This window comes from Pongo pygmaeus, chromosome 22 (genome assembly GCF_028885625.2).
Source record: "Pongo pygmaeus isolate AG05252 chromosome 22, NHGRI_mPonPyg2-v2.0_pri, whole genome shotgun sequence".
In the NCBI taxonomy this organism is placed as follows: Eukaryota; Metazoa; Chordata; class Mammalia; order Primates; family Hominidae; genus Pongo; species Pongo pygmaeus.
This window is the reverse complement of record NC_072395.2, coordinates 49859034-49885278: the sequence shown is the minus strand read 5'-3', so window position 1 is coordinate 49885278 and position 26245 is coordinate 49859034. Positions and strand designations below refer to the sequence as shown.

At 46.9% G+C, this 26245-nt stretch overlaps 1 protein-coding gene across 8 annotated transcripts in view; it reads left to right on the top strand.

Annotated features, from left to right (window-relative positions):
• The window catches only part of HLCS (holocarboxylase synthetase), a 241579-nt gene that overhangs the window by 2976 nt on the left and 212358 nt on the right, over positions 1-26245 (top strand). For 2 of the 8 annotated variants that reach the window (XM_063659663.1, XM_063659665.1), the window contains exon 2: positions 25069-25203. Coding sequence is in view for 2 of the 8 variants with exons in the window: in XM_054468592.2 (XP_054324567.2) it covers positions 20624-20818; positions 25069-25203 (330 nt within the window). In the remaining 6 variants the exon portion in view is untranslated. Of the gene's footprint in view, positions 1-1512; positions 1634-20561; positions 20819-20846; positions 21031-24455; positions 24605-25068; positions 25204-26245 lie in introns of those variants that run through there. The other 6 variants (XM_063659661.1, XM_054468592.2, XM_063659658.1 and 3 more) reach the window with 6 other exon arrangements.

The window sequence follows — 26245 nt, the reverse complement described above, 5'->3', positions numbered from 1 at the left end:
GGCCACCCAAGTAGCAATGAGCATTCCTCATGCCCATATCTTGTTTTATAAATACCATTGTCCATTAAAAGGAGCCAGAGCTCCTGGGAGAAATGGCTCATTGTGGGAAGGGGAGGGAAGGTCAACGATGAGTCAGGAGCAGCTTGTTCAAAACACAAGGAGGTGCTCAAAGAATGATAGAGACAGGTCAGAAGGACACAGGGGTCAGCTTGATGGGGCTCCAGTGGCCAAACCTGGAACAATTTGAATATCAAAATAATGGTAATAATGAATTATCACATTGAATAAAAGAGAATCCATGAGTCCAGAGTAGTACTAAAAAGCAAATAAACTTACCAACAAATACATAAACAGAGGTAGAAGAGGAGAATGCCAGCTAATGATTGCTGAAGGAACAACAGAGTTGGAAAAGTTGGCTAGTCTGAAGGTAGCGAGTTATCTCAATTGATTGTTCATGGTCAGTTACAGATTGAACTCTTTGTTCTATTCTTTTCCCCCTTCTCACTACTGCATTTGACTAATCATACAGAAAAAGTTACCACATTGTAGGCCGGGTGCGGTGGCTCATGCCTGTAATCCCAGCACTTTGGGAGGCGGAGGCCGGTGGATCACCTGAGGTCGGGAGTTGGAGACCAGCCTGACCAACATGGAGAAACCCTGTCTCTACTAAAAATACAAAATTAGCTGGGCGTGATGGCGCATGCCTGTATTCCCAGCTGCTCAGGAGGCTGAGGCAGGAGAATGACTTGAACCCGGGAGGTGGAAGTTGCGGTGAGCTGAGATCGTGCCACTGCACTCCAACCTGGGCAACGAGTGAAACTCCGTCTCAAAAAACAAAAAACAAACAAAAAGTTACCACATTGCATGCAACTAACACAGTCATGACTGATTCAGGTGGGCGCTTACTGGGTGTCTTGGTCTGTTTTATGCTTCCGTAACAGAATACCTGAGACTGGGTAATTTATAATGAACAGAAATTTATTTGCCTTATGGTTCTGGAGGCTGTGAAGTCCAAGATTGAGGAGCCACATCTAGTGAGGGCCTTCTGGCTGCATCATCTCATGGTGGAAAGCAGAAGGGCAAGAGGGTGGGTGAGGGAAAGAGAAAGGAAGGGGCCAAACTCATCCCTTTATCAGGAGCCCACTCCCGCAATAACAGCAGAGCCTTTATGACCTAATCACCCACCTCTCAACACTGTTGTACTGGGGATTACATTTCCAACACGTGCACTTGGGGAATACATTCAAACCATAGCATTGGGGAATAAGATGCCAAAGCCTCATTCCACAGGTTACGTATGAATTACAAATATATACAAGGAACCCTTATATTGAAGAAATCTTCTGGATACCACCTTAACCATGTGAACAAAGTCAGCATCTCCAATTTGAACTGACATCCTGTGCCAAAAATGCATAACCTGAATTGGATTTAGGAAACATCAGACAAACACAAATTGAGGGACCAGCTGCAATATAATGGGGCTAACTTTTTTTTTTTTTTTCTTCCAAGACTGAGTCTCGTGCTGTCACCCAGCTGGAGTGCAGTGGCCTGATCTTGGCTCACTGCAACCTTCACCTCCCGGGTTCAAGTGAGTCTCCTGCCTCAGCCTCCTGAGTAGCTGGGACTACAGGTGGGCACCACCACGCGCAGCTAATTTTTGTATTTTCAGTAGAGATGGGGTTTTACTACGTTGGCCAAGATGGTCTCAATCTTTTGATCTCGTGATCTTCCTGCCTTGGCCTCCCAAAGTGCTGGGATTACAGGTGTGAGCCACCGCACCTGGCCAATTTTTGTATTTTTAGTAGAGACGGGGTTTCACAATGTTGGCCAGGATGGTCTCAAACTCCTGACCTCAAGTGATCCACCCGCCTTGGCCTCCCAAAGTGCTGGGATTACAGGTGTGAGCCACCGGGCCCAGCCGGGGCCGACTTTTAAAAGATGTCAAGGTCATGAAAGACTAAGGAACTGTTCCAGATTAAAAGGGAATAAAGAGACATGACAGCTAAATGACATGTGTGTCCTTGAATTGGGAAAAATAATATTGCTAGCAAGAATGTTATTTGGGACAACTGACTAAATGTGAACAGTAGCTATTAGCATTGGATGGATGCTGATATCTGAATCTGAATATTGCAGTGTTAAATTTTCTGCATCTGATCATTGCAGTGTGGTTATGTTGGAGAAATATTCTTGTTCTTAGGAAATACAGCTTGAAGTACTAGGGTGAAGGGTCATGGTTTCTGCAATTTAATCTCAAATGGTTCTGGAAAGAAAGTTATACTTTGTACCACTGAGTGTAATTCCCCCCTTAGCTGTGCTGTTGGTTTCCAAGGTTTCAGTTACCTGTGGCCAACTGCAGTTTGAAAATATTAAATGAAAAAAAAACACACACACAAAAATATAAAATGGAACATTCCAGAATATTTCATAAGATTTATTTGTTTATTTAATTTTGATAGATTTAGAGGGTACAAGTGCCCCTGTTTTGTTAAATGGGTATATTGGGAAGTGGTGAAGTCTGGATTTTGAGTGCAGCCATCACCCCCGATCGTGTACATTGTACCCATTAAGTAATTTCTCATTGTTCACCCCTCCCACCCTTCTGAGCCTCCAATGCCTGTTATTCCACTGTCTGTGTCCATGTGTACACATTATCGAGCTCCCACTTAGAAGTGAGAACATAATTCATGAGTTTTAAATTGTGTGCGGTTCGGAACAGCATGATGAAATCTCACACCTTCCTGTTCTGTCTCACCTGGGACACGAATCATCTCTTTGTCCAGCAGATTCTCCCATTTGTCACTTAGTAGCTCTCTTGGTGATCAGATTGACTGTTGTGGTATCACAGTGCTTGTGTTCTAGTCATCCTTACTTTATTTAATTTTATTATTAGTTTATTATTACCCTATTTTATTATTAGTTGTTAATTTGTTATTGTGCCTAACGTATAAACTTTGTCACAGGTAAGTAATAGGAAAAAACAATATATATAGGGTTCAGTACTGTCTGTGCTTCAGGCGTCCACTGGGGGTCTTGGAACATACCCCTTGTGGATAAGGGGGGACTACTCTACCACAATTTGCTTAATATGTTCCTTACTGAACATTTTAAATTTTCCAATTAAAAAAAATCATTCTTGGCCAGGTGCGGTGGCTTATGTGTATGATCCTAGGGCTTTGTGAGGCAAAGGTGGTTAGATCGTTTGAGGCCAGGAGTTCGAGACCAGCCTGGGCAACATAGCAAGAACCTCTCTCTATAAAAAATACAAAAATAATTAGCTGGCAATGGCGGTTTGTGCATATAGTATCAGCTACTTGGGAGGCTGAGGCAGGAGGGTCAGTTGAGCACAGGAGTTTGAGGCTACAGTGAGCTATGATAGCACCACTGCACTCCAGCCTGTGATATACCCTGTCTTAAAAAAAAATTTTTTTTTTTTTTTTTTGAGACGGAGTCTCGCTCTGTCACCCAGGCTTGAGTGCAGTGGCACCATCTCGTCTCACTGCAAGCTCTGCCTCCCGGGTTCACGCCATTCTCCTGCCTCAGCCTCCTGAGTAGTTGGGACTACAGGTGCCCGCCACCACGCCCGGCTAATTTTTTGTATTTTTAGTAGAGACTGGGTTTCACCGTGTTAACCAGGATGGTCTTGATCTCCTGACCTCGTGATCTGCCCGCCTCAGCCTCCCAAAGTGTTGGGATTACAGGTGTGAGCCACTGCACCCGGCCAAAAAAAATCATTTTTTTAAGGGTTGTTGCTATTAAAGCCTTCACAGGCTGGGCGCGGTGGCTCGTGCGTGTAATCCTAGCACTTTGGGAGGTTGAGGTGGGCGGGTCACTTGAGGTCAGGGGTTCGAGACCAGCCTGGCCAACATAGTGAAAACCCATCTCTACTAAAAATACAAAAATAAGCTGGGCATGGTGGTGGGCACCTGTAGTCCCAGCTACTTCGGAGGCTGAGGCAGGAGAATCACTTGAACCCAGGAGGCGGGGGTTGCAGTGAGCCAAGATCGTGCTTCTGCACTCCAGCTTGGGTGACAGAGTGAGACTCTGTCTCAATAAATAAATAAACAAACATTAAAAAAGAAGAAAATAAAGAAGAGGTTGTACAGACCGTGGGAGGTGAGAGCGGTAGATTCTGAAGGCAGCTGCTTATGCTGTTGTGCACAGGATTCTCATATTACTGCAGACACTCTCCACACCATGCTTATGCCAGAGTTTTTTTTTTTTTTTTGAGACAGAGTCTCGCTCTGTCGCCCAGGCTGTAGTGCATTGACGCAATCTCGGCTCACTGCAACCTCTGCCTTCTGGGTTTAAGCAATTCTCTGCCTCAGCCTCCCGAGTAGCTGGGATTATGGGTGTGTGCCACCATGGCCAGCTAATTTTTGTATTTTTAGTAGAGATGGGGTTTCACCATCTTGGCCAGGCTGGTCTTCAACTCCTGACCTCGTGATCCACCCGCCTCGGTCTCCCAAAGTGCTAGGATTACAGGCGTGATCCACTGCACTTGGCCTGCCACAGTTTTTAAGTTAATGACACCCCTGGCATTGTCCTAGGATTCATGGGTCTAATCCCAGCTACAATGCCTAAATTTAGATGTGGACAATAGGGGATCTGTAATTAGCTGGATCATTGCCTCTAGAAGATTTTCTTGACTAAGAACCACAATATGAAGCTTTGTGTTTGAGGACCTCATAATTCTCCAAGACAGTTTGTGAAAATCAGTATAAATCTAAAATTGAAAGGAAAATGTGTTTGACCTGAAAAATCCTGAGTCAATAACAAAAGTCACTTTTAATGGGAGTGTACATTGGTATAACTGCTTTGGAAAACAGTTTAGTGTTATCTCTTAATTCTGCACATTAATTAGCTTGCTGGGCATATGCCTGGTGTAGTAATGGGTCCACACCCAGAGAAATGCTTGCCCAGGGGCTCCAGGAGACAAGTGAGTGGATGTTCAGAACAGTATTATTTGTTAGAGGAAACAAACTGGAGATAACCCCATGTTGATCCCCAGGAGAATGGCTAAACAAAGTAGGATATGATCACAAATAGAATATTAAATAGCAGTGAACATGAATAAAATGCAGCTTTGCAAAATTATATGTGTGAATCTTAGAAAAATTGAATAGAAAGAATGCAAGGCTTGGAAATCTACTTATTGAATAATAGTCTTATAAAGCAAAAAAAAAAAAAAAAAAAAATACAAACAAAAAAAAACCATACCTGGCCTCAGCTCTTGTTTTATCAGAAACCCCAGCAGTGATAGGATGTCTCATTTTAAATTTTCTTTGTGGTAGGGCTATTCTGCACAACATCTGTAAACACTTCCCGGGCATCAGACTTGATACATTTTCCTATTTATTTCCTCCTCTTTGGGAGAGAGTATTCTAATTAACATCACAGATTAAAGAATTCCCCATTCCCCTAAACCGAGAAGGAGAGGCTGCAAGTCTTTGCTTGAAATTGTTGTGCTGAAAGTGAAGGATTCAGGGTTCCGATGGCAGAATTAGGACTCCATCCTTAGGGTTGCAAGAGAAGTCTGGTAGTGCCCTTAGAAAAGGAAGGTTAAGGCTGGACGCAGTGGCTTATGCCTGTAACCCCAGCACTTTGGGAGGCTGAGGGGGGTGGATCACCGGAGGTCAGGAGTTTGAGACTAGCCTGGCCAACATGGTGAAACACCGTCTCTACTAAAAATACAAAAATTATCTGGGCATGGTGGCTGGCGCCTGTAATCCCAATACTTAGGAGACTGAGGCAGGAGAATCGCTTGAACTTGGGAGGTGGAGGTTACAGTGAGCCGAGATCGCGCCACTGCACTCCAGACTGGGTGACAGAGTGAGACTCCATCTCAAAAAAAAAAAAAAAAAAAAAAAAAAAGGAAGGTTAAGAGTTAATAGATTAATAGATCCAGCTTTCAGTTCCTCATCAGAATTAGGAAGGAGTAACATGGGGAAAGAAATCCAGAATAACTAGTTAAGCTCATACACTGCACCTCCTTCACCAAATAACCCATCGGGAGTGCCAAATTTGGCTACTTTTGTCTGTCACTCATTTTATTCAGCAAAACCTTCAGCCAACTTCGTTATTTTGCCAGGAAAACAGACCCATTTCCTGCTCTTGAAGGTTTGCAGTCTCAAGGGGGAAAGCAGTACACCCTTTATAAGCAGTTATCAAGGTGGGTGGGTGGTGTTGCCGGCCAGCGTGGAAGGGGCCCACCTGGCTAGGGGGCAGGCCATACCTCCCTGGGAGGTGACGTTTGACCTATGAGGCGAGCCCTAAAAGACAGGTAGGGATCCCCCGCTGATGCCGCGCTGGCGAGGCAGGGCCTGAGCAGCCAGTGGAGAAGGGCAGCGGGAAGTGCGCTCTGCAGGAGCCAGACGTCCCAGCCCGTGTGGCCAGAGGTGGCAGGGGCGCGGCCTGAGCGGGGCTGGGGCGCGGGCAGGATTTGGGGCTGCGCCGAGGGGCGTCCCGACCTGGCCCTTTCCCACGGTCTTTCGGCTCCCACGCCTCCGCTGCCATCTGCGCTGTCCTTGGCGACTACGCCTTCACCCTCCTGGGTGCGTTTCAGCGGTCCCGGAGCCGGGCGGGTGCGGGGCCAGGAGCGCTCCGCGGCCGGTATCAGGCCTGCAGGTAGGGACGCGCGGCCGCCCGAGGCTCCGAGGACTTGGGTGTACAGGTGCCGAAGTCGCCGCTCCCACGGGGGACTCAGGCCAGTGAGTAGGTTTCCTAAGAACTTACCAGATTCCGCGGCTCGGGTTTCCTGCCTTGGATCCTGCTTTTTATTCCCCAGGGGGAGTTATTTATAGACAGGAATCGTGTGTTCAAGGCCTGGCTCTTCGGACTCGGCGTTTTTCTTGTTCGAGGTGCTTCAATGGGGGCTGGATGCCATCATCTTCCAGGGCTGGAATCGTAGAAAACGAGCTGTACAGGCAGGAGTTCAGTTCAGCTGTATCATCTGTTCTTGGCCTCTTCTGGAAACGGGCTAATTCTCTGTTTAGGGCTTTATCATTTTATAACCCAGTAACATACTAGCCCTGTGGTTGAGTTGTTTCTTCCTATTTTTTTTTTTTTTTTTTTTAATATAGTCAGGGTCTCACTCCGTTGCTCAGGCTGGATGGAGTGCATTGATGTGATCTCAGCTCACTGCAGCCTTGAACTCCTGGACTCAAGCAATTCTCCCTTTTCAGCCTCCGAGTATCTGGGACCACAGGCGTGCAGGCCACCACACCCAGCTTTTTTTTTTTTTTTTTTTTTTGAGATGGGGACTTGCTCTGTCGCCCAGGCTGGAGTACAAGTGGCATGATCACGGCTCACTGCAGCCTCGACCTCCCCAGGAGTAGCTGGAACTACAGGCACACACCACCATGCCTGGCTAATTTTCTTTATTTTTGTAGAGATGTGGTTTCACCATGTTGCCCAGGCTGGTCTTGAACTTGAGTTCAAGTGATCTGCCCGCCTTTGCCTCCCAAAGTGTTAGGATTACAGGTGTGAGCCACCACACCTGGCCGCCTGGCTAATTTTTAATTTTCTGTAGAGATGGAGTCTCCCTATGTTGCGAAGACTGGTCTCAAACTCCTGGCCTCAAGTGATCCTTCTGCCTTGGCCTCTCAAAGTGCTGGCATTATAGGTGTGAGCCACTGTGCCTGGTCCATATTGCTGTTTTATCACAAGCTACCTGCAGTGCATTTGGGCTAAACATGTGGTTTGCATAAAACCATTTTAAAAATCACAAATTGACCTGCAAAGAAGGCGTATCAACAGAGGGGCATGGCAGCTTCATGGGACCCCCCTATAGGAGACTCAATCCTGGGTTCCTCTATAGAAACATAAATTCAGTGAAAACAAAGGAGCTGGTTCCAATGGCTGGAGAATGTAAAGGGATGAAGGTAATGCCCCCCTTCTCCCCCACTGGAGTCTTTCCAGGGAATTTATTTCCAGCTCCATTAAATTTATAGCATCAAGGGTTTATAATAGGTAGTTTTTTTCTTTCTTTTTTTTTTTTTTTTTTTTTTTTTGAGACTGAGTCTTGCTCTGTCGCCCAGGCTGGAGGGCAGTGGCGCGATCTCGGCTCACTGCAAGCGCCACCTCCCGAGTTCACGCTATTCTCCTGCCTCAGCATCCCCAGTAGCTGGGACTACAGGCGCCCACCATCATGCCCGGCTAATTTTTTTTTGTATTTTTAGTAGAGACGGGGTTTCACCGTGTTAGCTAGAATGGTCTCAATCTCCTGACCTTGTGATCCACCTGCCTTGGCCTCCCAAAGTGCTGGGATTACAGGCGTGAGCCACCGCACCCGGCCAGTTTTTTTTTCTTTTAAGCAGTGTGATTGGATTTCCCTAAGTATGGAAGTCTCAGTCCCAGAATATGTTCAGGTTGGCAGAGGAGAAATTCGGTTGTCATGTGACTCACTGGCCCCTTTCATGGAGCTTTTAGCCACAGGAGAGAATGCATCTGTGCTGGTTTTGCCGCAGTGTCTGGAGTTCCCAGCTGAGTCTGCTGTTGAACAGTTCTCTTCCTGTGCTTTGCTGGGTGACACGTACACTCCCAGGGCGTCTGTTTCAGGGTCTCTTTAAGGGTCTCCCGACTCTTCACTCCTGCCAGCTTCACACTCTTCTCTGCCCCAGCTAGTCTCTGGCCTTACACCCTGGGGCCCTTCTTGCCTGCTCCTCAGGGCTCAGTGTGCTCTACAGGATCCCACCCAGCATTTCTCAGGCTGCAGTTTAATCAGGACGCTTCCAGCCTCCTTCCCACACTGTGGGGTCCTGCTCTTAATTTTCTTTCTTTCTTTTTTTTTTTGTTTGAGGTGGGAGTCTTGTTCTGTTGCCCAGGCTGGAGTGCAGTGGCACAATCTCAGCTCACTGCAACCTCTGTCTCCTGGATTCAAGTGATTCTCTTGCCTCAGCCTCCTGAGCAGCTGGGACTACGTGCACACCACCATGCCTGGCTGATTTTTGTATTTTTAGTAGAGATGGGGTTTCGCCATGTTGGCCAGGCTGGTCTCGAACTCCTGACCTCAGGTGATCCACCCGCCTCGATCTCCCAAAGTGCTGGGATTACAGGCGTGAGCCACTGCGTTTGGCCCCTGTTCTTAGTTTTCTAAATTAATGGGATGATAAAAGCAGCAGTTCAGGACTTGGAAACTGACTTGTTTAAACTAACACAGTTGGCAGATAAAGTGACTTAACCTGAAGGAGCAGTTAAAGTGGTTGGGACTTCTGGCACCATGATTGACCAGTTGAGGAAAATTCAGGCAGATGGGCTTTTCCGTGCCTGAAAAAGGCAACTCGATTTACTGGGAAGGAACTCCCCACCCCGACTTTGTGTAATAGTTTCCCCACGAAGAGCGCTCATGAGGATGAAGTGAAAGCGCCTTGCCCTTCTATTCCCTTCCTGTTCACTCTGTCCAGGTGGGCAGTTGCTCGGTCACAATAGTCTGCACTCTTAGCCCTGTGTGGTTGTTCTCTCTGAACCCGCCCACCCACACCAGGTGGATGCTATTATTATTCCTGCATTGGAGCTGTGGAACGAGAAGCATTTGCCCTGGTCACATGGCCACTGAATGTGTGCATTTTGTTGGGGAGTTGGGGGGTCAGAGGCAGTATTTGAACCCAGGGTTTCTGAGTCCAGACCATGGCCTCTATTGCTTCACTACACAAACGGCAACTCACACAGGCTCAATATTGGGCTGCTGGGCAGGATGACTGGCTAATGCCTTTTTCATGTGGATGTAAAAGTTTTAATTTCCTTCCACATTCATTTATTTGACCTCTTAAAGCTGCCTCTATGCAAGCCCTTTAAAAGTGAAACATTTGTTCAAGAAATGAGTCACGATCGTTAGAAAGACAATGATGAACATATTAGGAGTGGGGCTCCCCCATTTGCAGAGCAATCTCCCATCCACTGAGGTGGTTTAGACTTTTGAGGGTGTTTTGGAGGGTGGGGGCAGTGGCCCCATGTGCTTACCTGGAAGCTTATGGTACTGATCACCTCTCTGGAGGGCCTGTCTGATAGGCAGGAAACTGCTCACAGATGTCTCCCTTCCCCCAACCAGGACCTGATTTTTACATGTCTGAAATATAAAGGACCACTCCCCTCTGCTGGATGAAGATAAATTTGCTTTTAACAGAGAAAAATTTTGTGACCGCTTCGCTCTCTAGTGGTCAACTAGGTAAAAGAGCTAACGGTTCTACCTCACTTTACAAACTGTGGTATGAACCTCAGTTTTTGAGGTAGTTGCAAAAACTTTCAGTGAGCACCTACTATGTATAGGCACAATGCTAAATACCAGGGATATGAAGGTGAATAAGAGGGCACCAATATCAAATGTTTGTAGATTGCATCATATTGTAAATGTACGAGGACCACAGAATTTGAGAGACTGAGGGGAAGTTAGAGATGATCTGGCTTGTATCCCTCTTTTTTGTCCTAAGTAGTTGAAAAGCGGTGACCTAGAGAGATGAAATAATTTGCTTAAGATCACATGGCTGGTTAGGAAGAGGGGAAAAAAGGAGTGCCGATGAAATTAAGTGGAATGTCACCTTTTAATTTTTATCACCTATTATTTTGAAATAATTTCTGGCTTACAAAAGAGAAATAGTACAGAGAGTTCTTTGAACCTTCACCCAGCTTCCTCTAATGCTAACATCTTACACAACCATGGATTTAACAAAACTAACATTGGTGCAACATTATTATTATTATTGTTATTTATTTTTCGAGACAGAGTCTGGCTCTGTTCCCCAGGCTGGAGTGCAGTGATGCAATCTTGCATCACTGCAACCTCCGCCTCCTGGGTTCAAGTGATTCTCCTGCCTCAGCCTCCTGAGTAGCTGGGATTGCAGATGCACACCACCACGCCCAGCTAACTTTTGTATTTTTCTGTGTGTGTGTGTTTTTTTTTTTTTGACTTCCTTAAAACAGTAATGACTTACTGATAGTCAGCTATTGTACAGAAAGGGTATCACAAACCTCTTTGTCTTTTGGATCATGCCTCTGTTTTCAGAGCATGTTGTTTTCCCAGGTGATTTTGATGACATCCCACCTGCAGCTTTTTAGATGTGTCCAAATTGGGGACAATCCCAGCCTGTTCGACTGACCTGGATACAAAGGCTGTCAGAGCTGGCAATGGTGCACCTTGAACCTTCTGCCACTCTTGCATCTTGGATCTTGAGTTTCATTTCTATTTTTGTCGGGTATAGAGCATTCTTTGCTCTTGGTTGCCTAGTTTATCCAGAGAAGGACTTTGGGGCCAAAAGGACACAAATTCAAACATCAGTTTCCCCACCTAATTATGGGAGCTCAAGTTCTAAAATTCAACTGTTCTAAAATTCAGTTTCTTCCTTTGCAAGATGGGGACAATAATGGCCACTGTGCAGAGCTGTTGAGGGATTAAATGTATCCAGTAATTGGCATAGCACCTCGTGTGCAGGAGGTGCAGAATGAATGTGGAATAAGTGAATGGCTGGCAAGGAGGGAGACCCGGTTAGGTGGGTCCAATGGAAGGTCTTTTTCTTTTCTTTTTAGAGATGGGGTCTCGTTCTGTTGCCCAGGCTGGAGTGCAGTGGTATGAACATGGATCACTACATCCTGGAACTCCTGGGCTGCAGCAGTTCTCCTGCCTCAGCCTCCCAAGTAGTTGGGGCTATAGGCACGTGCCACCACGCCTGGCTAATTTTTAAATTTTTTGTAGAGATGGGGTCTCACTATGTCGCTTAGGCTCAATGGAAGGTCTTGAATGCCAGGCAAGACTGCCTGCACGTTCTGGGGCGGGGGCAGGCACTGCAGGAGTTTGAGAAGCAGGAGTGATGGGATCAGCGTTGCGCTTTACACAGTCAGCTGCAGAGTGTGCTGGATGAGGCAGAGCCATGGGAAACGGGACGGGCACCAGGAATCATCGAGCAGGCTGTCGTGCTAGTGCCTGTTCTGGTGAGGGCTGAGCTGGGCCTGGACTAGAAAGAAGGGACCGTGTGAGACTGTGCGGAGGTCCCACCCACCAACTGCTACGGAAATAAACAAGACACGGGGGCTGGTGAAGTTGGGACTCCAAGATGCATGAATTCTGGGTCCCAGTGAAAAGGTGAACAAGTCATGAACAGAGATAAGAGAAATCAGGATAAAGAGATAATTTGTGGGAGGAAAAAATGCATTTGGTTTTATTCATGTTGCCTTTGAGATGCTGACAGACTATCCAAGCAGAGACAAGTAGAAGTAATGATTGCGGCGCCAGAGCCTGGGAGAGGCCAGAGCCGGCCATGAGGACTGAGCGTCACTGCCAGAGGTCACCGCTGAACACAAGGGAGAATGGGGTCACTAAGCAAGAGAACATAGAGGAGGCCAGAAGTTGGGGGCAGAGGCTCACTTATGGCCGGCAGTTGAGAGAGGGGTTAGAGACAGAGACGGAGAACTCGGATGTGCTGGTTCGCAACGGCTGCTATAACTAAGTACTGCAGACTGGGGCTTCAACAACAGAAATTCATTTCCCCAGTTCTGGAAGCTAGAAGTCCAAGATGAAGGTGTGGGCGGGGTTGGCTTCTCCTGAGGCCTCTCTCCTTGGCTTGGAGATGGCTGTCTTCTCCCTTTGTCCTCACAGGATTGTCCCCCTGTGCATATCTGTGTCGAGTCTCCTCTCCTTATAAGGACACCAGTCAACAGATTAGGGCCCACCCTGGTGACCTCATTTTACCTTAATGACTATTTTAAAGTACCTGTCTCCTGCTGCAGTCCCATTCTGAGGTACTGGGGGTTAGAACTTCAACATTAGAATTTGGGGGGACACAGTTCAGCCCATCAACACAGGAACAGAAGCAGAATATTGAATTTTAAAAGAACCCAAGGGAGGAGTTTCAGAAAGGCCAGGGGCTGGCCGTGGCCTGTTTGTTCTTAGACACGCCCTTGCCTCCCGCCGCCTCTCTCTCCTCTGGTCCACAAGGAGGTTCCTGGAGGCTCTTCTGCCGTGGGGCCTCTAGGGAGGTTCGGCCACGGGGCGTTGGGCTGGAGGTGTGGAGCGGCTACAGTATTTTTCCGCCTTCTTCCTCTGCTGATGTCTCCAGCAGCAGTTGTTTCTCTGTGGCTCCATCTCCCACAGCACTAATCTGTGGGTTCCAGCTTCCACTAGGGGACCCTGGATCCCAGGCGACTGTAACTTGACCTGTGCTGTGTGCCCTCAGCCCTACAAAGGGTTGCGGCTTCTGCTATTTCTATTCCCTGGGTTGCCTCACTGTCCCTTCTGTGGTGTGTGTCCGTTTGTTTGTTTGTTTATTTTATTTATTTATTTCAGACGGAGTTTCACTCTTGTTGCCCAGGCTGGAGTGCAAGGGCACGATCTTGGCTTACTGCAACCTCCACCTCCCGGGTTCAAGCGATTCTCCTGCCTCAGCCTCCCAAGTAGCTGGGATTACAGGTGCCTGCCACCACTCCCAGCTAATTTTTTGTATTAGTAGAGATGGGGTTTCACCATGTTGGTCAGCTGCTCTCGAACTCCTGACCTCAGGTGATCCACCCGCCTTGGCCTCCCGAAGTGCTGGGATTACAGGCATGAGCCACAGCGCCCTCCCTTGTCTGGTGTTTTGTCATGTTGTAGCTAACTCTCTGTATTAAATCCCCTCTGAGTATCTAGTAGTTTCTGTTGATTGGTAGAAATAGCATGGTCAGGAATGCCAGGTACTGCAGAAAGATGGAAGGGATGGAAATGGAAAATGGTCAGATCTTTGAGCAATGGGGGTAGAGCCCAGAATTCCAGGGCTTGAGAAGGGGATTTCTGCCAAACCGATGGGTGTATACCAATTCTCATGAAGGTCTTAACTTGGACCTACTTTGAGACTGCATGCTTTTTCATGTTTATCAGGCAGCTGGGTACGGTCTGTTTTTGAAGTGCTTTTTCAGCTTTAGCTGTCCTCCTTTTTTGGTTTTCTGACTTTTCCTCATTGATTTGAAGTTCTTTGTATATTCTAGATATGAATCCTTTATCAGTTATGTGTGTTACAAATACCTATTCTCATTCCAGAGCTGCTAAAAAAAAAAAAAGACAGGGTCTTTCTCTGTCGCCGAGGCTGGAGACCAGTGGTGTGATCACAGCTCACTGAAGCCTTGACCTTCTGGGCTCAAGTGATCCTCCTACCTCAGCCTCCCAAGAAGCTGTCACCACAGGCATGCACCACCATGCCTGGCTAATTAAAAATAAGTTTTTTTTTCGTAGAGATAGGGTTTCCCTATGTTGCCCAGGCTGGTCATGAACTTCTGGACTCAAGTGATCCTCCTACTTTGGCCTCCCAAACTGTTGGGATTACAGGCATGAGCCACTGTGTCTGCCCCCAAGTCCTTTTTAAATTAAATTTCCTTTTTATACATTTCAGTTGCCTGATTGATTATATAATTCTTATCAATCTAGCAGATTCAGTATATTAATATGGCAAACCTAATAATATTCCCTTAGATGTTTCAATACTATTCATAAACTCAGTAAGATTTCAATATAGAAGTACCCATTTCAAATTAGTTACAAGAATGTACTTAAAACAGCCACATACTCTAACACACTTCAAGTATATATAAGACCAAAAATATGCATAGATTCTTTATTAATCCAGAAATATAAATCTATGGCTTTGCTTCTTTCAAGCCTTTCTATATGTAACTCAGTTTTACTGGATTAGGAGATGGATGCTGTACAGTTACTGTCCTAGTTAACTGAGGCCATTGTCCATCAGAGGTCTCACTGGGTTTCTTTCCTCAGTCTTTAAGGAGACAGTGAATCCTACTTATTGTCATTCTGTCAACAATTCTGAAATCTCAAGGAGGGTGAGGCCAGGCATGACACATGCCTGTAATCCCAATACTTTGGGAGGCTGAGGCAGGAGGACAGCTTGAGGTCAGGGGTTCAAGAGCAGCCTGGGTGGTAGGGCAAGACCCTCTTTTTTAAAATAATAATAAAAAAATTAAATTCAAAAGAAGGAAGATGATCTCTTAGCCTCTTTTAATGGAAGTTAAAACATTACTTACCTCTGCTCGCTCATAGAAGTCTGTAACTCCTACACAGACTGATACATTCTCAGGATAAATTTAATTCTTACAATCTTTGGAACTAATAAAATCTTGTACCATGTCCTGTTTTTAGGCTGATCCAACTCTGAAGGAGTCTTAAACCAGATGCGATGAGCTTTGGTTCTCTCCCGCGACTCTGTGCTTTGGAATCCCAGCTTTAGGGTTTTTGTATTGATGCCCTCTTGGGTGGCAAACAACCTTCTAAAGGAAGAATTTGCCATCTACTAATCTTTATCAATACAACAAATGAATCAATAATACAAACATAACCAAATAACGAGACTCAGCAGTAACACATTTTATCCTACATTCTTTTTGAATATTTAAATTTTATTGAGGCTGACCATGGATTTTATGGCTCTTCATTTTTTTTTTTTTTTTTTTTTTGTAAGATGTAGTCTTTTTCTGTCACCCAGGCTTGAGTGCAGTGGTGCGATCTCGGCTCACTGCAACCTCTGTCTCCTGGGTTCAAGTGATTCTCCTGGCTCAGCCTCCCGAGTAGCTGGGACTACAGGTGTATGCCACTGCGCCTGGCTAAGTTTTGTATTTTTAGTAGAGATGGGGTTTCGCCATGTTGGCCAGGCTGGTCTTGAACTCTTGATTTCAGGTGATCTGCCCGCCTCAGTCTCCCAGAGTGGTAGGATTACAGGTGTGAGTCACCGCGCCCAGCTGGCTCTTGAAAATTGGGTACCTTCATAATTGGGTGTATTTCAATTTGATACTCAAATCATCCTGATTTGGCTAGTGGAAGCACTTCTAGCTTGTCTCCTGCATCCTTCTGCCTGGACCTATTTTTCTTTGAAGCTTCCCCTGCTTCCTAGCATAAGACGTTCCGGCTTATCTGGTATCTCTTGAACATCAGAATCAGTGATTTCTCCAAGGATTTCTAGTTCTTGTAATGAGGAGAAGAGCACCCATTCAAGAATCTGAGCACTCAGGTGCATTTTGGGGTAAGGCTACTCTGAGGCCATCTCAGTGAAAGAGCTAGAAAAGAGAATTATTTTCCTCTTAAAGACATGAGTTCAAATGCATATTTCCAGTAGTTCAAGATGTTCTAATTTAAATTCTTTTGATGTTCTAAATATTATCTACTTTTCTCTTTATTTTGATTAACAAAATATAATTGCTTTTTCTTGATTTGACAACATGATTGTTCCAAAAACAGGAACATATTAATATACGTATTAAAGTTACTGAATAGAGATCAAGATTTTCTTTTCTTTTTTTTTTTGAGACGGAGTCTTGCTCTGTCGCCCAGGCTGGAGTGCAGTGGCACAATCTCGGCTCACTGCAAGCTCCGCCTCCTGGGTTCACGCCATTCTCCTGCCTCAGCCTCCTCAGTAGCTGGGATTACAGGCGCCCGCACCACACCCGGCTAATTTTTTTGTATTTTTTAGTAGAGATGGGGTTTCACTGTGTTAGCCAGGATGGTCTCGATCTCCTGACCTTGTGATCTGCCCGTCTTGGCCTCCCAAAGTGCTGGGATTATAGGCATGAGCCACTGCGCCCGGCCAAGATTTTCTACATAGTTCCTTGGTTCTTAGAAAATATCCCAGCCCGGGCACGGTGGCTCATGCTTGTAATCCCGGTACTTTGGGAGGCTGAGGTGGGTAGATTGCTTGAATCCAGGAGTTTGAGACAAGCCTGGGCAACATGGCGAAATCCTGTCTCTACAAAAAAATACAAAAATTAGCCAGGTGTGGTGGCATGTGCCTGTAATCCCACAACTTTGGGAGGCTAAGGTGGGCATATGGCTTGAGCTCAGGAGTTGGAAACCAGCCTGGGCAACAGGGTGAAACCTTGTCTCTACAAAAAATACAAAAATTAGCCAGGTGTGGTGGCTCATGCCTGTAATCCCAACACTTTGGGAAACTGAGGAGGGAGGATTGCTTGAGCCCACGAGGTCAAGGCTGCATGAGTCGGGATTGCACCACTGCTCTCCAGCTTGGGTGATATAGCAAGACCTTGTCTCAAAAACAAACAAAGCAAGCTGTGCTCCTCAGCTCTGGCCGTTTGACTGATGAGAATTCTGAATGCTCTCCAAGTTCAAACAGGTACTGAGTTAATGTCAGTATGATAGGCTTTCCCTGGGGAAGTTCTGCCATGTGTTTAATGGGGGATAGGACAGTAAACACTCTACTCTCTCTTGTCGCCAAACTATTATTCCCAGGGCATGCCTTCCTAAGGGCAAGAAACTAGAGACTTTTTGAGTCTGTGGAGACTTTTCCTATAGAAAGCCAGTCATGTTGATGGGTTTCAGAGGTGGTCTTCAGTGGCTAGCTGGGTCATTCTTCTTCCTTTCTGCAGCGTTCTTATAAATGACAAAGTCTTGCTTCTAAATCCCTAGTCTGACCGGGCGTGGTGGCTCACGCCTGTAATCCCAGCACATTGGGAGGCCAAGGTGGGACAATCACCTGAGGTGAGGAGTTTGAGACCAGCCTGGCCAACATGGTGAAACCCCATCTCCACTAAAAATACACAAATTAGCCAGGTGTGGTGGCATGTGCTTGTAATCCCAGCTACTCGGGAGGCTGAGGCAGGAGAATCACTTGAGCGGATGTTGCAGTGAGCTGAGCTCACGCTGCACTCCAGCCTGGGCAAGTGAGACTTCATCTAAAAAAAAAAAAAAAATTCCCTAGTCTGTGGTCTTATTTTCCACATCATTTTGGAAATGTCTTATTAGAGTCTAGAGTAGCCCAGACCCAGGGAATGACAGAAGAAGATGTTAGCAGTGCTTCTCTAACTTCAATGTGTTTGTGAGTCTCCTGGGATTTTGTCAAAATGCAGACGCTGATTTGGGTTTGGGTGGGGCCTAGGATTCCGCTTTTCTTGCGAGCTTCCAAGTGATGCTGCTGCTGCTGCTCTAAGGACCACACTTTGAGCAGTGAGGGACTACAGGATGAGGATCAGGTGCATACATATTAATATCCCTTGATGTATTATTTTTGCATCCTTCCCCTGTTCCTTTGTTATATGGGGATGATGAAACTCAACTCTATACTTGACCTTTGCAAAATGAAATCATTTTAGGGCGGGATCATAAACAGAGCTTGTTATGTGACCGTTTCACTTCTCACTGTGCCCTTCATATCTTCCTCCCTCTATTCCTTCCCCAGGCGTGAGTGGTATCAGTACTCTTCAATGCAAGGGTCAGCTCATGTTGAACCATAGTGGTCCCCATGCTTTTAACCTATAATTGGTATACAGGATTGACCCCAAAATGTAATTTTCCCATGATGTATTCTGAGACCATATCTTGAAACACCTAAGGGTAAACCTGGAAAATTCCTATTGGCCAGGTGGAGTTACAGTACCTGTGGGAAGGTGTGGTCTCAAAACCCTTAGGGAATTTGGAAAAACTGGAGATGTTGGTCACCTTCAGATAGAAGAGATGACCTCTCCATACCTAGCAGGGGTGGGGAGTGGTCCTTATAGCCATAATGCAGCAAACTTCAAGAAGGCTATCTGAAAGGTTGTTCAGTGAAACATTTAGGATTTATCACTGTTCAGCACTTTTCATTTTCAAATTCCTGACTTGTAGTCCTGTGTTGTCTTGGAGTGGCCAAGTCTCTCCTCAGCGGGAACTGCACGTCCTTCTCCAGTGACACAAGTTTAAGGTCTTGTTACCATGCAGGAACCCACTTTCCAGCCGCCACTGTCCTGTAGAGAAGTGTAGGATATGGCTTTAGTCCTGTTCATCACTTTCTGTTTTTCTTCTATTTCTGGTCCATAAAGATGCTTGCTTTTGAGCCCAGTTATTTCTTTTTGGATTTTCTCTCTTAAAAATCTATTGCTATATGCAAGGGGGAAAATATACTATGTTATCTAACCAAAAGTCTGAAGTTCTGAGAGTGGGTATTCTATGCAGCTATATTAAAGCAGATGAACAAATGGCCAAGGTACTTTAAAAATCTATCTTCATGGCTAGGCTCCATGGCTCAAACTTGTAATCCCAGCACTTTGGGAGATCCAGGCAGGAGTTTGACTGCTTGAGACCAGGAGTTTGAGACCAGCCTGGGTGACACAGCGAGACCCTGTCTCTATGAAAAATAATTTTTAAAAAATTAGCTGGGCATGGTGGCCAGGAGGATCACTTCAGCTCAGAGTTCGAAGCTGCAGAGAGCTGGGATTATGCCACTGCACTCCAGCCTGGGCGACAGAACGAGACCTTGTCTCTTAAAAAAAAAAATCTATCCTAGCTGGGCGCGGTGGCTCACACCTGTAATCCCAGCACTTTGGGAGGCAGAGGCGGTTGGATCACCTGAGGTCGGGAGTTCGAGACCACCCTGGCCAACATGGTGAAACCCTGTCTCTACTAAAAATACAAAAATCACCCGGGCGTGGTGGCGGGCACCTGTAATCCCAGCTACTCGGGAGGCTGAGGCAGGAGAATCGCTTGAACCCAGGAGGCAGAGCTTGCAGTGAGCCAAGACTGCACCACTGCACTCCAGCCTGGGCGACAGAGAGAGACTCTGTCTCAAAAACAAACAAACAAAAACTATCCTTGGATTAAGACATGGACGTGGTGTACATGATTGCTTTTGCTGCATCTTGTCACCTATTTGCAGCCAGGGCCAGAATAGGAAGCCACTCGATGGAATTCTTTGCTGTGCTTCCCAGCTGTTCGGAACACGTTCTTTACATAATGCCTTTTAAAGAAATGAGGTTCTATAGGAGAAGCCTCGCTGTCAGGACTAATTATGCTTCCCTTGGAGACAAGAACACCAAATCATGGTGATGTTTTCCTTTTCCCACTGGTGTTAGGATGCTTACAGTCAAACTGTTGACCCACATGCAGCAAGAGCACCATAGGGAGCCTTCCTGGCACAGCCTTTTTAGAGGCAGCCTTCTTGGTGCTTATCTGTCTTCAATTTCTGTTTCCTGTCCTTATTTTAAAAAACATTATTGCATCCCGTGAACGTATGTGATTGACCTTAAAATCTTTTGCATGAAGGCTTAGTGTAACTTAATAAAAACGGCCTTATCTTATTTTCCCAAGTGGACTGGGTAGCGGCTGTGTGAGCGCTCTGGGACTCCGGGTGTGGTGCTGTTAGTAAACGTTGGCCTTGGCGGCTATGAACATAGGCAGAGCCCCCTCCTCAATCCGCCTCCCAGCCCTCCAAGGAAGGGAGGCCGGACTTAGCTTAAAACAGGTCGGGCAGCCACTGGAGCCTCCCCTCCCCCGCATCCACAACCTACCCATCCCACTCCTCAGCCCTGGCGCGGCCCCTCACCCCGGCCTCCACTCCCTCTTGAGCCCCCTCCCCGGGTGCAGCCCCGGCGTCCCCTGACCCCGGTGCACACCCCTCGCCCCGGCGCTGCCCCTCGCCACCACCACCAGCCCTGGGCGCGGCCTCCGGAGCTCCCCATCACACAGCCCGGCGCGGCCTCCCCGCTCCCCCGCCCCTCCCGGCGCAGCCTCCAGTTGCCCGCGTCACCCTCCGGGTCCCCGCCTCCCCCGCCGTCCCCACCCCCGCGCCGCCTGGCCCGGGAGGGCGGCGCGGCCCTTCCGGCCGGGGCGGGGCCGGGCCTGGGGCGCTGGGGCGGGCGGGCGAGGCGGACTCGCCCTGCCGGCGGCGCGGCCATGCTCATCACGCTGTGCTACCTGTACCTGTGGGCGCGCTGGGGTCGCCGGCCTGCTGAGCTCGTGCGCGCCACGGTGCGGCGGCTGCGTGCCTCACGCTGCTCCTTCACCTTCTGCGGCGCGGCCGCGCAGCCCCCTGGCGCCCGCGTGTGCCTGAGCCGCGGCAGCCGCGTCTTCTGCGTCAGCGACAGCCAGGTGGGCGGGCGACCCGGGCCCCGCGAGCCGGAAGTGCCCCCGTCCCTGCGCCTAGTCCCCGCCGGGAGCCCGGGAGTTCAGGAGCCCCGGAGTGGCGCCCTCAGTGCGGCCTGTGCGGCCCGGGAGGCGCGGGTGCCCGGGGGCCCAGAGAGAGGCCGGAGGTGCAGGACTCGGACCACGGACCCGGTCGCCTCTTCCCGGCCAGCCGGGCGGTGCGTGGACGCGTGACTCTAGGCGCGCACCTGTGAGGACGTGAGCTGTGGATTGGCAGCCGGACGCCAACAGCGCCCACCTGGGGTCTCCCCCAACCTCCTCTCCCACCCTTCGAGCCGGCGTTTGGGTGACCATGAACCAGGAAAGATAGCCGTGGCCGGCCGGGAGCGGTGGCTTATGCCTGTGATCCCTGCATTCTGGGAGGCCTAGAAGGGAGGATAGCTTTGAGCCCAGGAGATGGAAACCAGCCTGGGCAACATAGCTAGACCCCTCTCTACAAAATAATTAAAAAAAAAAAAACTTAGGTCGGCGTGGTGGCAGGTGCCTGTAGTCCCAGCTATTCGGGAGGGTGAGGTGGGAGGGTCACTTGATCCGGGCAGGTTCACTTGAGCCCCGGAGTTCGAAGCTACAGTGAGCTATGATTGAGCCATTGCACTCCAGTCTGGGTGACAAAGCAAGACCTTGTTTTAAGAAAAAAAAAAAAAAATCCCAAACAAAAAACTCCCACCTGTGTCATCAGCTTTTTGTCAGATGTCCCCAAATTTACAAAAACTGCCCTTTCCCCTCTCCATCTTCTGTCAGTTGCGTCATTCACCAACTTGGGCACCCGACTGATGGTCTTTGCGTCTTTTAAATTTCAGTTGACAGTCAGCCTTTGTTTTTTTTGACCCAATGCTTAGGATGGTGGTTACGTGTTCAGCCCACTCTGTCACCTACCTTGTGACTTGGGCCAGTCAATTAATCTCTGTAAAAAGTCTGCTGCCTTGCTGTAAAGGGAACAATAGATCTTTCCATTCAGCTGTTTTTGGAAATGGGCTTAGCTTCAGAGTACAGTACTGCACAAAATTTCATGGACATCGGTAGCATTGTTCTCATTAATATTTAAACATGTTTTGCTTTTAATCAGTTTCTTGTCCCTTTCCTCTGTTTTCTGGAATATTGCCTCACTTGTAGCACTAAAATGACGTTTTCTGCATATGTCACACCGTAAAGCCCCTGTGGGGAATGGAATCTTATCTCAGGTTTGAACATTGCCTGGAGGCTGTGCTTAGATATGGGATGAAATTGTGCCACTAGCAAATACAAAATACTCCTTCTTGTTAGTACCATGTATGTATTATGACACACTGAATATGAATGACTGTTTTCTCAGGTCCCCCAAGGTACTAGTTATGCACATAACTAGTACCACCTCCACATAACTGACACCACCCAGACAAAAGGGGAAGAAGTTCATTCAATACATACAATGTATGGCTTAGAGCGTTGGGAATTAACCTGATTGAGAAAGATGACTCAATAAAATGGGAAAAAATTGAGGGGTGAGCTTTTTGCAGTAGTTTCCAAATTGGATCAATTACATTTAGAATTTAAGTCAGAATAGAAATTTTGGACACATAAAAACATTGTGATGGGAATGTCTGATTTTCTTGGACAGTTTTACTTTTGAATATTTTCATGACTCCGCTGGTCTTCTGTTAACTACACTAACCATAACTAGTGCTTTTCAGCCCTTGCCTACCTGTGCAGGCCGTAGTAGGAGTGGCCTGGTGCTTTCAGGGATTCTGTAACTCTGCTCTCTCACTCTGCACAGTAAGCTTTGCCTACAGATTTGGTTAGCTATTGCTGCGTCATTTCCTAGTTTTCCAGACTAGATGGGACTGCCATGCTCTGCGTCCCCGTAGCCTTTAAATCACAGTTCCTATTCTAGTTCGTATCTTTTTCTTATTAGGAAATGAGACTGTTTAGCATAGCAGCTTGACCTGAAATAGTTAATTTAATAGTTTTTGGGTTTCAGCTGTGATGTTTAAGGTCTACAGATGGAAAGCTTGACCATTTATTTGTGGTTGGCTACTGTTATTTTGAGATTTAAAATATGATCAGGTTGATGATTTGGTGGATATCTCAGTCTACTTGGGTCTACTTTGAGGGATACCTCAGTCTACTTGGGCTGAAATAAGGACACACCTGAATCTCATGCCCATATGTTGAGATGGATCTCATTCTGTCACCCAGGCTGGAGTGCAGTGGTGCAATCTTTGCTCACTGCAATCTCCACCTCCCAGGTTCAAGTGATTCTCCTCCTTTGGCGTCCTGAGTAGCTGGGGTTACAGGCATGAGCCACCATGCCTGGCTAATTTTTGTATTTTTAGTAGAGACAGGGTTTCACCAAAGTGTTGGCCAGGCTGGTCTCGAACTCCTGACCTCAGGTGATCCGCCCACCTTGTCCTCCCAAAGTGCTGGGATTACAGGTGTGAGCCACCAAGCCTGGCGTGTTCTCATATGTTATACACTTAAAATCATATGCATAAATACTGAATGTGTATGTTTATAATTGAATGCCCTACAGTCAATTGATAAATTTAACCAAAGATAGTTTATACAAATTGGCAATATCAAGCTTTTTGTCTGTTTAATATACACATTCTATGCTTGGATAAAGTGGACATACTTTTTTTTTTGAGACGGAGTTTTGCTCTTTTTGCCCAGGCTAGAGTTCAATGGCACGATCTTGGCTCCCCGCAACTTCCGCCTCCTGGGTTCAAGTGATTCTCCTGCCTCAGCCTCCCGAGTAGCTGGGATTACAGGCATGCACCACCACGCCCGGCTAATTTTGTATTTTTAGTAAAGACGGTGTTTCTTCATGTTGGTCAGGCTGGTCTCCAATTCCCAACCTCAGGTGCCTCGGCCTCCCAAAGTGCTGGGATTACAGGCGTGAGCCACCGTGCCCGGCCTAAGTGGACATACTTTTTAACCACTATATTGATAATTATGTTTACTGAGGGAGAGGCAAATTCTCCCCTAATTTTTCATTCATTATTTAGTTCAATAGGTTTTTATGAAGCAGATTTGAACTGATATGCAGCACAGTGGAGCCTGCCTAGTTACCTTCGTTCTGGGTGATGGTGAAAGCCTCCTGCGTGCCCAGCTCAGATTTCATCTTTTTCTTCTCTGGCTATGTCCTGTATGTCAAAGCCTTTTCAAATCAATTTGCTGTTTTTCTTAGATTTCAGGAAAGAAAACAAGAGATAACTGGGTATTTCTGATTTGCTAACCAATCTTGATTCTAATCTTCTTTTTGAAAAACTACAATCACTCCTGACTGGAGTTTACATTCCATTAAAGTATGTCTGATTGCGTCTGCATATGGTAAATGCCTTTCCCTGAAATAGCTTTTCTCTCTGGATTTGACTGCTGTGTGAGCCTCCAGAGACTTGCACACTTCCCACATCTCAGGGAGAGGAGCAGGGTTGATTTCACTATAAGGAAGGCGTAAAGAAAAACTGCCTTATGCCCTGTGCTGTGATGGCTGTAGGGAATGAAGGAACAGCCCTTCAGGCTTCTGTGAGTAAGGAGCTTCTGTTGGTGGGTACGTACTTCTAGGCCTCCTCATCTTTTTTTTTTTTTTTTTTTTTTGAGATAGGGTCTCACTCTCACCCAAGGCTGGAGTGCAGTGGCATGATCTCAGCTCACTGCAACCTCGGGCTCCCAGGCTCAAGTGATCCTCCCACCTCAGCCTCCTGAGTAGCTGGGACTACAGGCGCCCACCGCCATGTCCAACTCATTTTTTTGGTATGTTTTTTGTGGAGATAAGTTTCACCATGTTGGCCAGGCTGGTCTTGAACTCCTGGGCTCAAGCGATCCGCCCACCTTAGCCTCCCAAAGTGCTAGGATTACAGGTGTGAGCCACTGTGCCGGCCAGCCTCCTCATCTTTAAATGTACTTCCCGGTTAGCTACTATGTGCTAAGCAGTGAGGAATGGTGGAGATAGGCCCCGTTTCAGAATTCATGGCTTGAAAACAGTTGTCTAGAGATATTAAAGCTGTCCTGAGTCATAGATGGGCTTTTGCAGGTGCTTAAATAGTCACAGCTAAACAAGAAACACATGGTTCCTGTGGCCTACAAAGGAGCATCAGATAAGCTTATTTAGATGTTACTTGGAATTATAGGGGAGGGTATGTTTCAGAGGGGGTTGAAATTTATGGCAGTTGTGGTATGAAGTGACAATCTCATTATGTTTCTTTCCCTCTATACAGTCTATTGAAGACTTGAACAAGTGGGCCCTATTTCTTGTGTCTCCTTTTATACTTGAAGCAGAACACATAGCATTTGTGACGGAGAGCATTTGGGTACAAAGTGAGAATTTACAGAGATCATCCTCTTCAGAAACAGTGAGTACCATGTTTACTTGTGTCCCATAAGGAACTGATGTGTCTTAGTCAAAACCAAATTTGCTTTTTTTTTTTTTTCTGAGACAGAGTCTTGCTCTGTCACCCAGGCTGGAGTGCAGTGGTGTGATCTCGGCTCACTGGGACCTCCGCCTCCTGGGTTCAAGTGATTCTCATGCCTCAGCCTCCAGAGTAGCTAGGACTATAGGCGTGCACCACCATGCCAGGCTAATTCTTGTATTTTTAGTAGAGACGGAGTTTTGCCATGCTGGCTAGGCTGGTCTTGAACTCCTGACCTCAAGTGATCCACCTGCCTCGGCCTCCCAAAGTGCTGCTGGGATTACAGGTGTGAGCCACCATGCCCGGCTTCAAATTTGTCTTTTTATGAGTGCTCTTTCCTAGCCTTTGTGGCTCCCTTTCTCTTTGGATATTTTGGGTTAAATATATTAGTAAAATTATTTTCACCTGTTTCTTTTTATGTTTTTAATGTGGCTGCTAGAAAAATTTTTTGTTATTATTTTTCAGACAGGGTCTTACTCTGTCACCTGGGCTGGAGTACAGTGGTCATTATAGCTCACTGCAGCCTCAAACTCAGGGCTCAAGGGATCCTACCTCCTCAGCCTCCCAAAATATTTGGATTAAAGATGTTAGCTACCACGCCTGGTCACTGCTAGGAAAGTTAAAACCACGTGTATGGCTTGTATTTGTGGCTCACGTTATATTTTTATTGAGCAGCACTCTCTCTCAGGTCATCTCATCCATTCCTACAATTTCTTGCTTCCTAAATCAACCTGAGTGGCTAGGGTATATCACCACCTACGTCTTAAATGTCTTTCCCTGAGTATTCTGAAAATACTTCAACCTCAGCCACATGTCCAAAATGAGTTGTGTTTGTATTCTTCTGCTTAAAAGAGAGAAAATCCCAAATTAACATGCCAGCTGGCTTTTCCTCGCACCTCCTCCTCGCTTCCGTGAAGTTACGAGTTCTAACAGCACTCCCTAAATTGTCAGCTCCTCTCCTTCATCTCTACTGCTCCTCATTCCA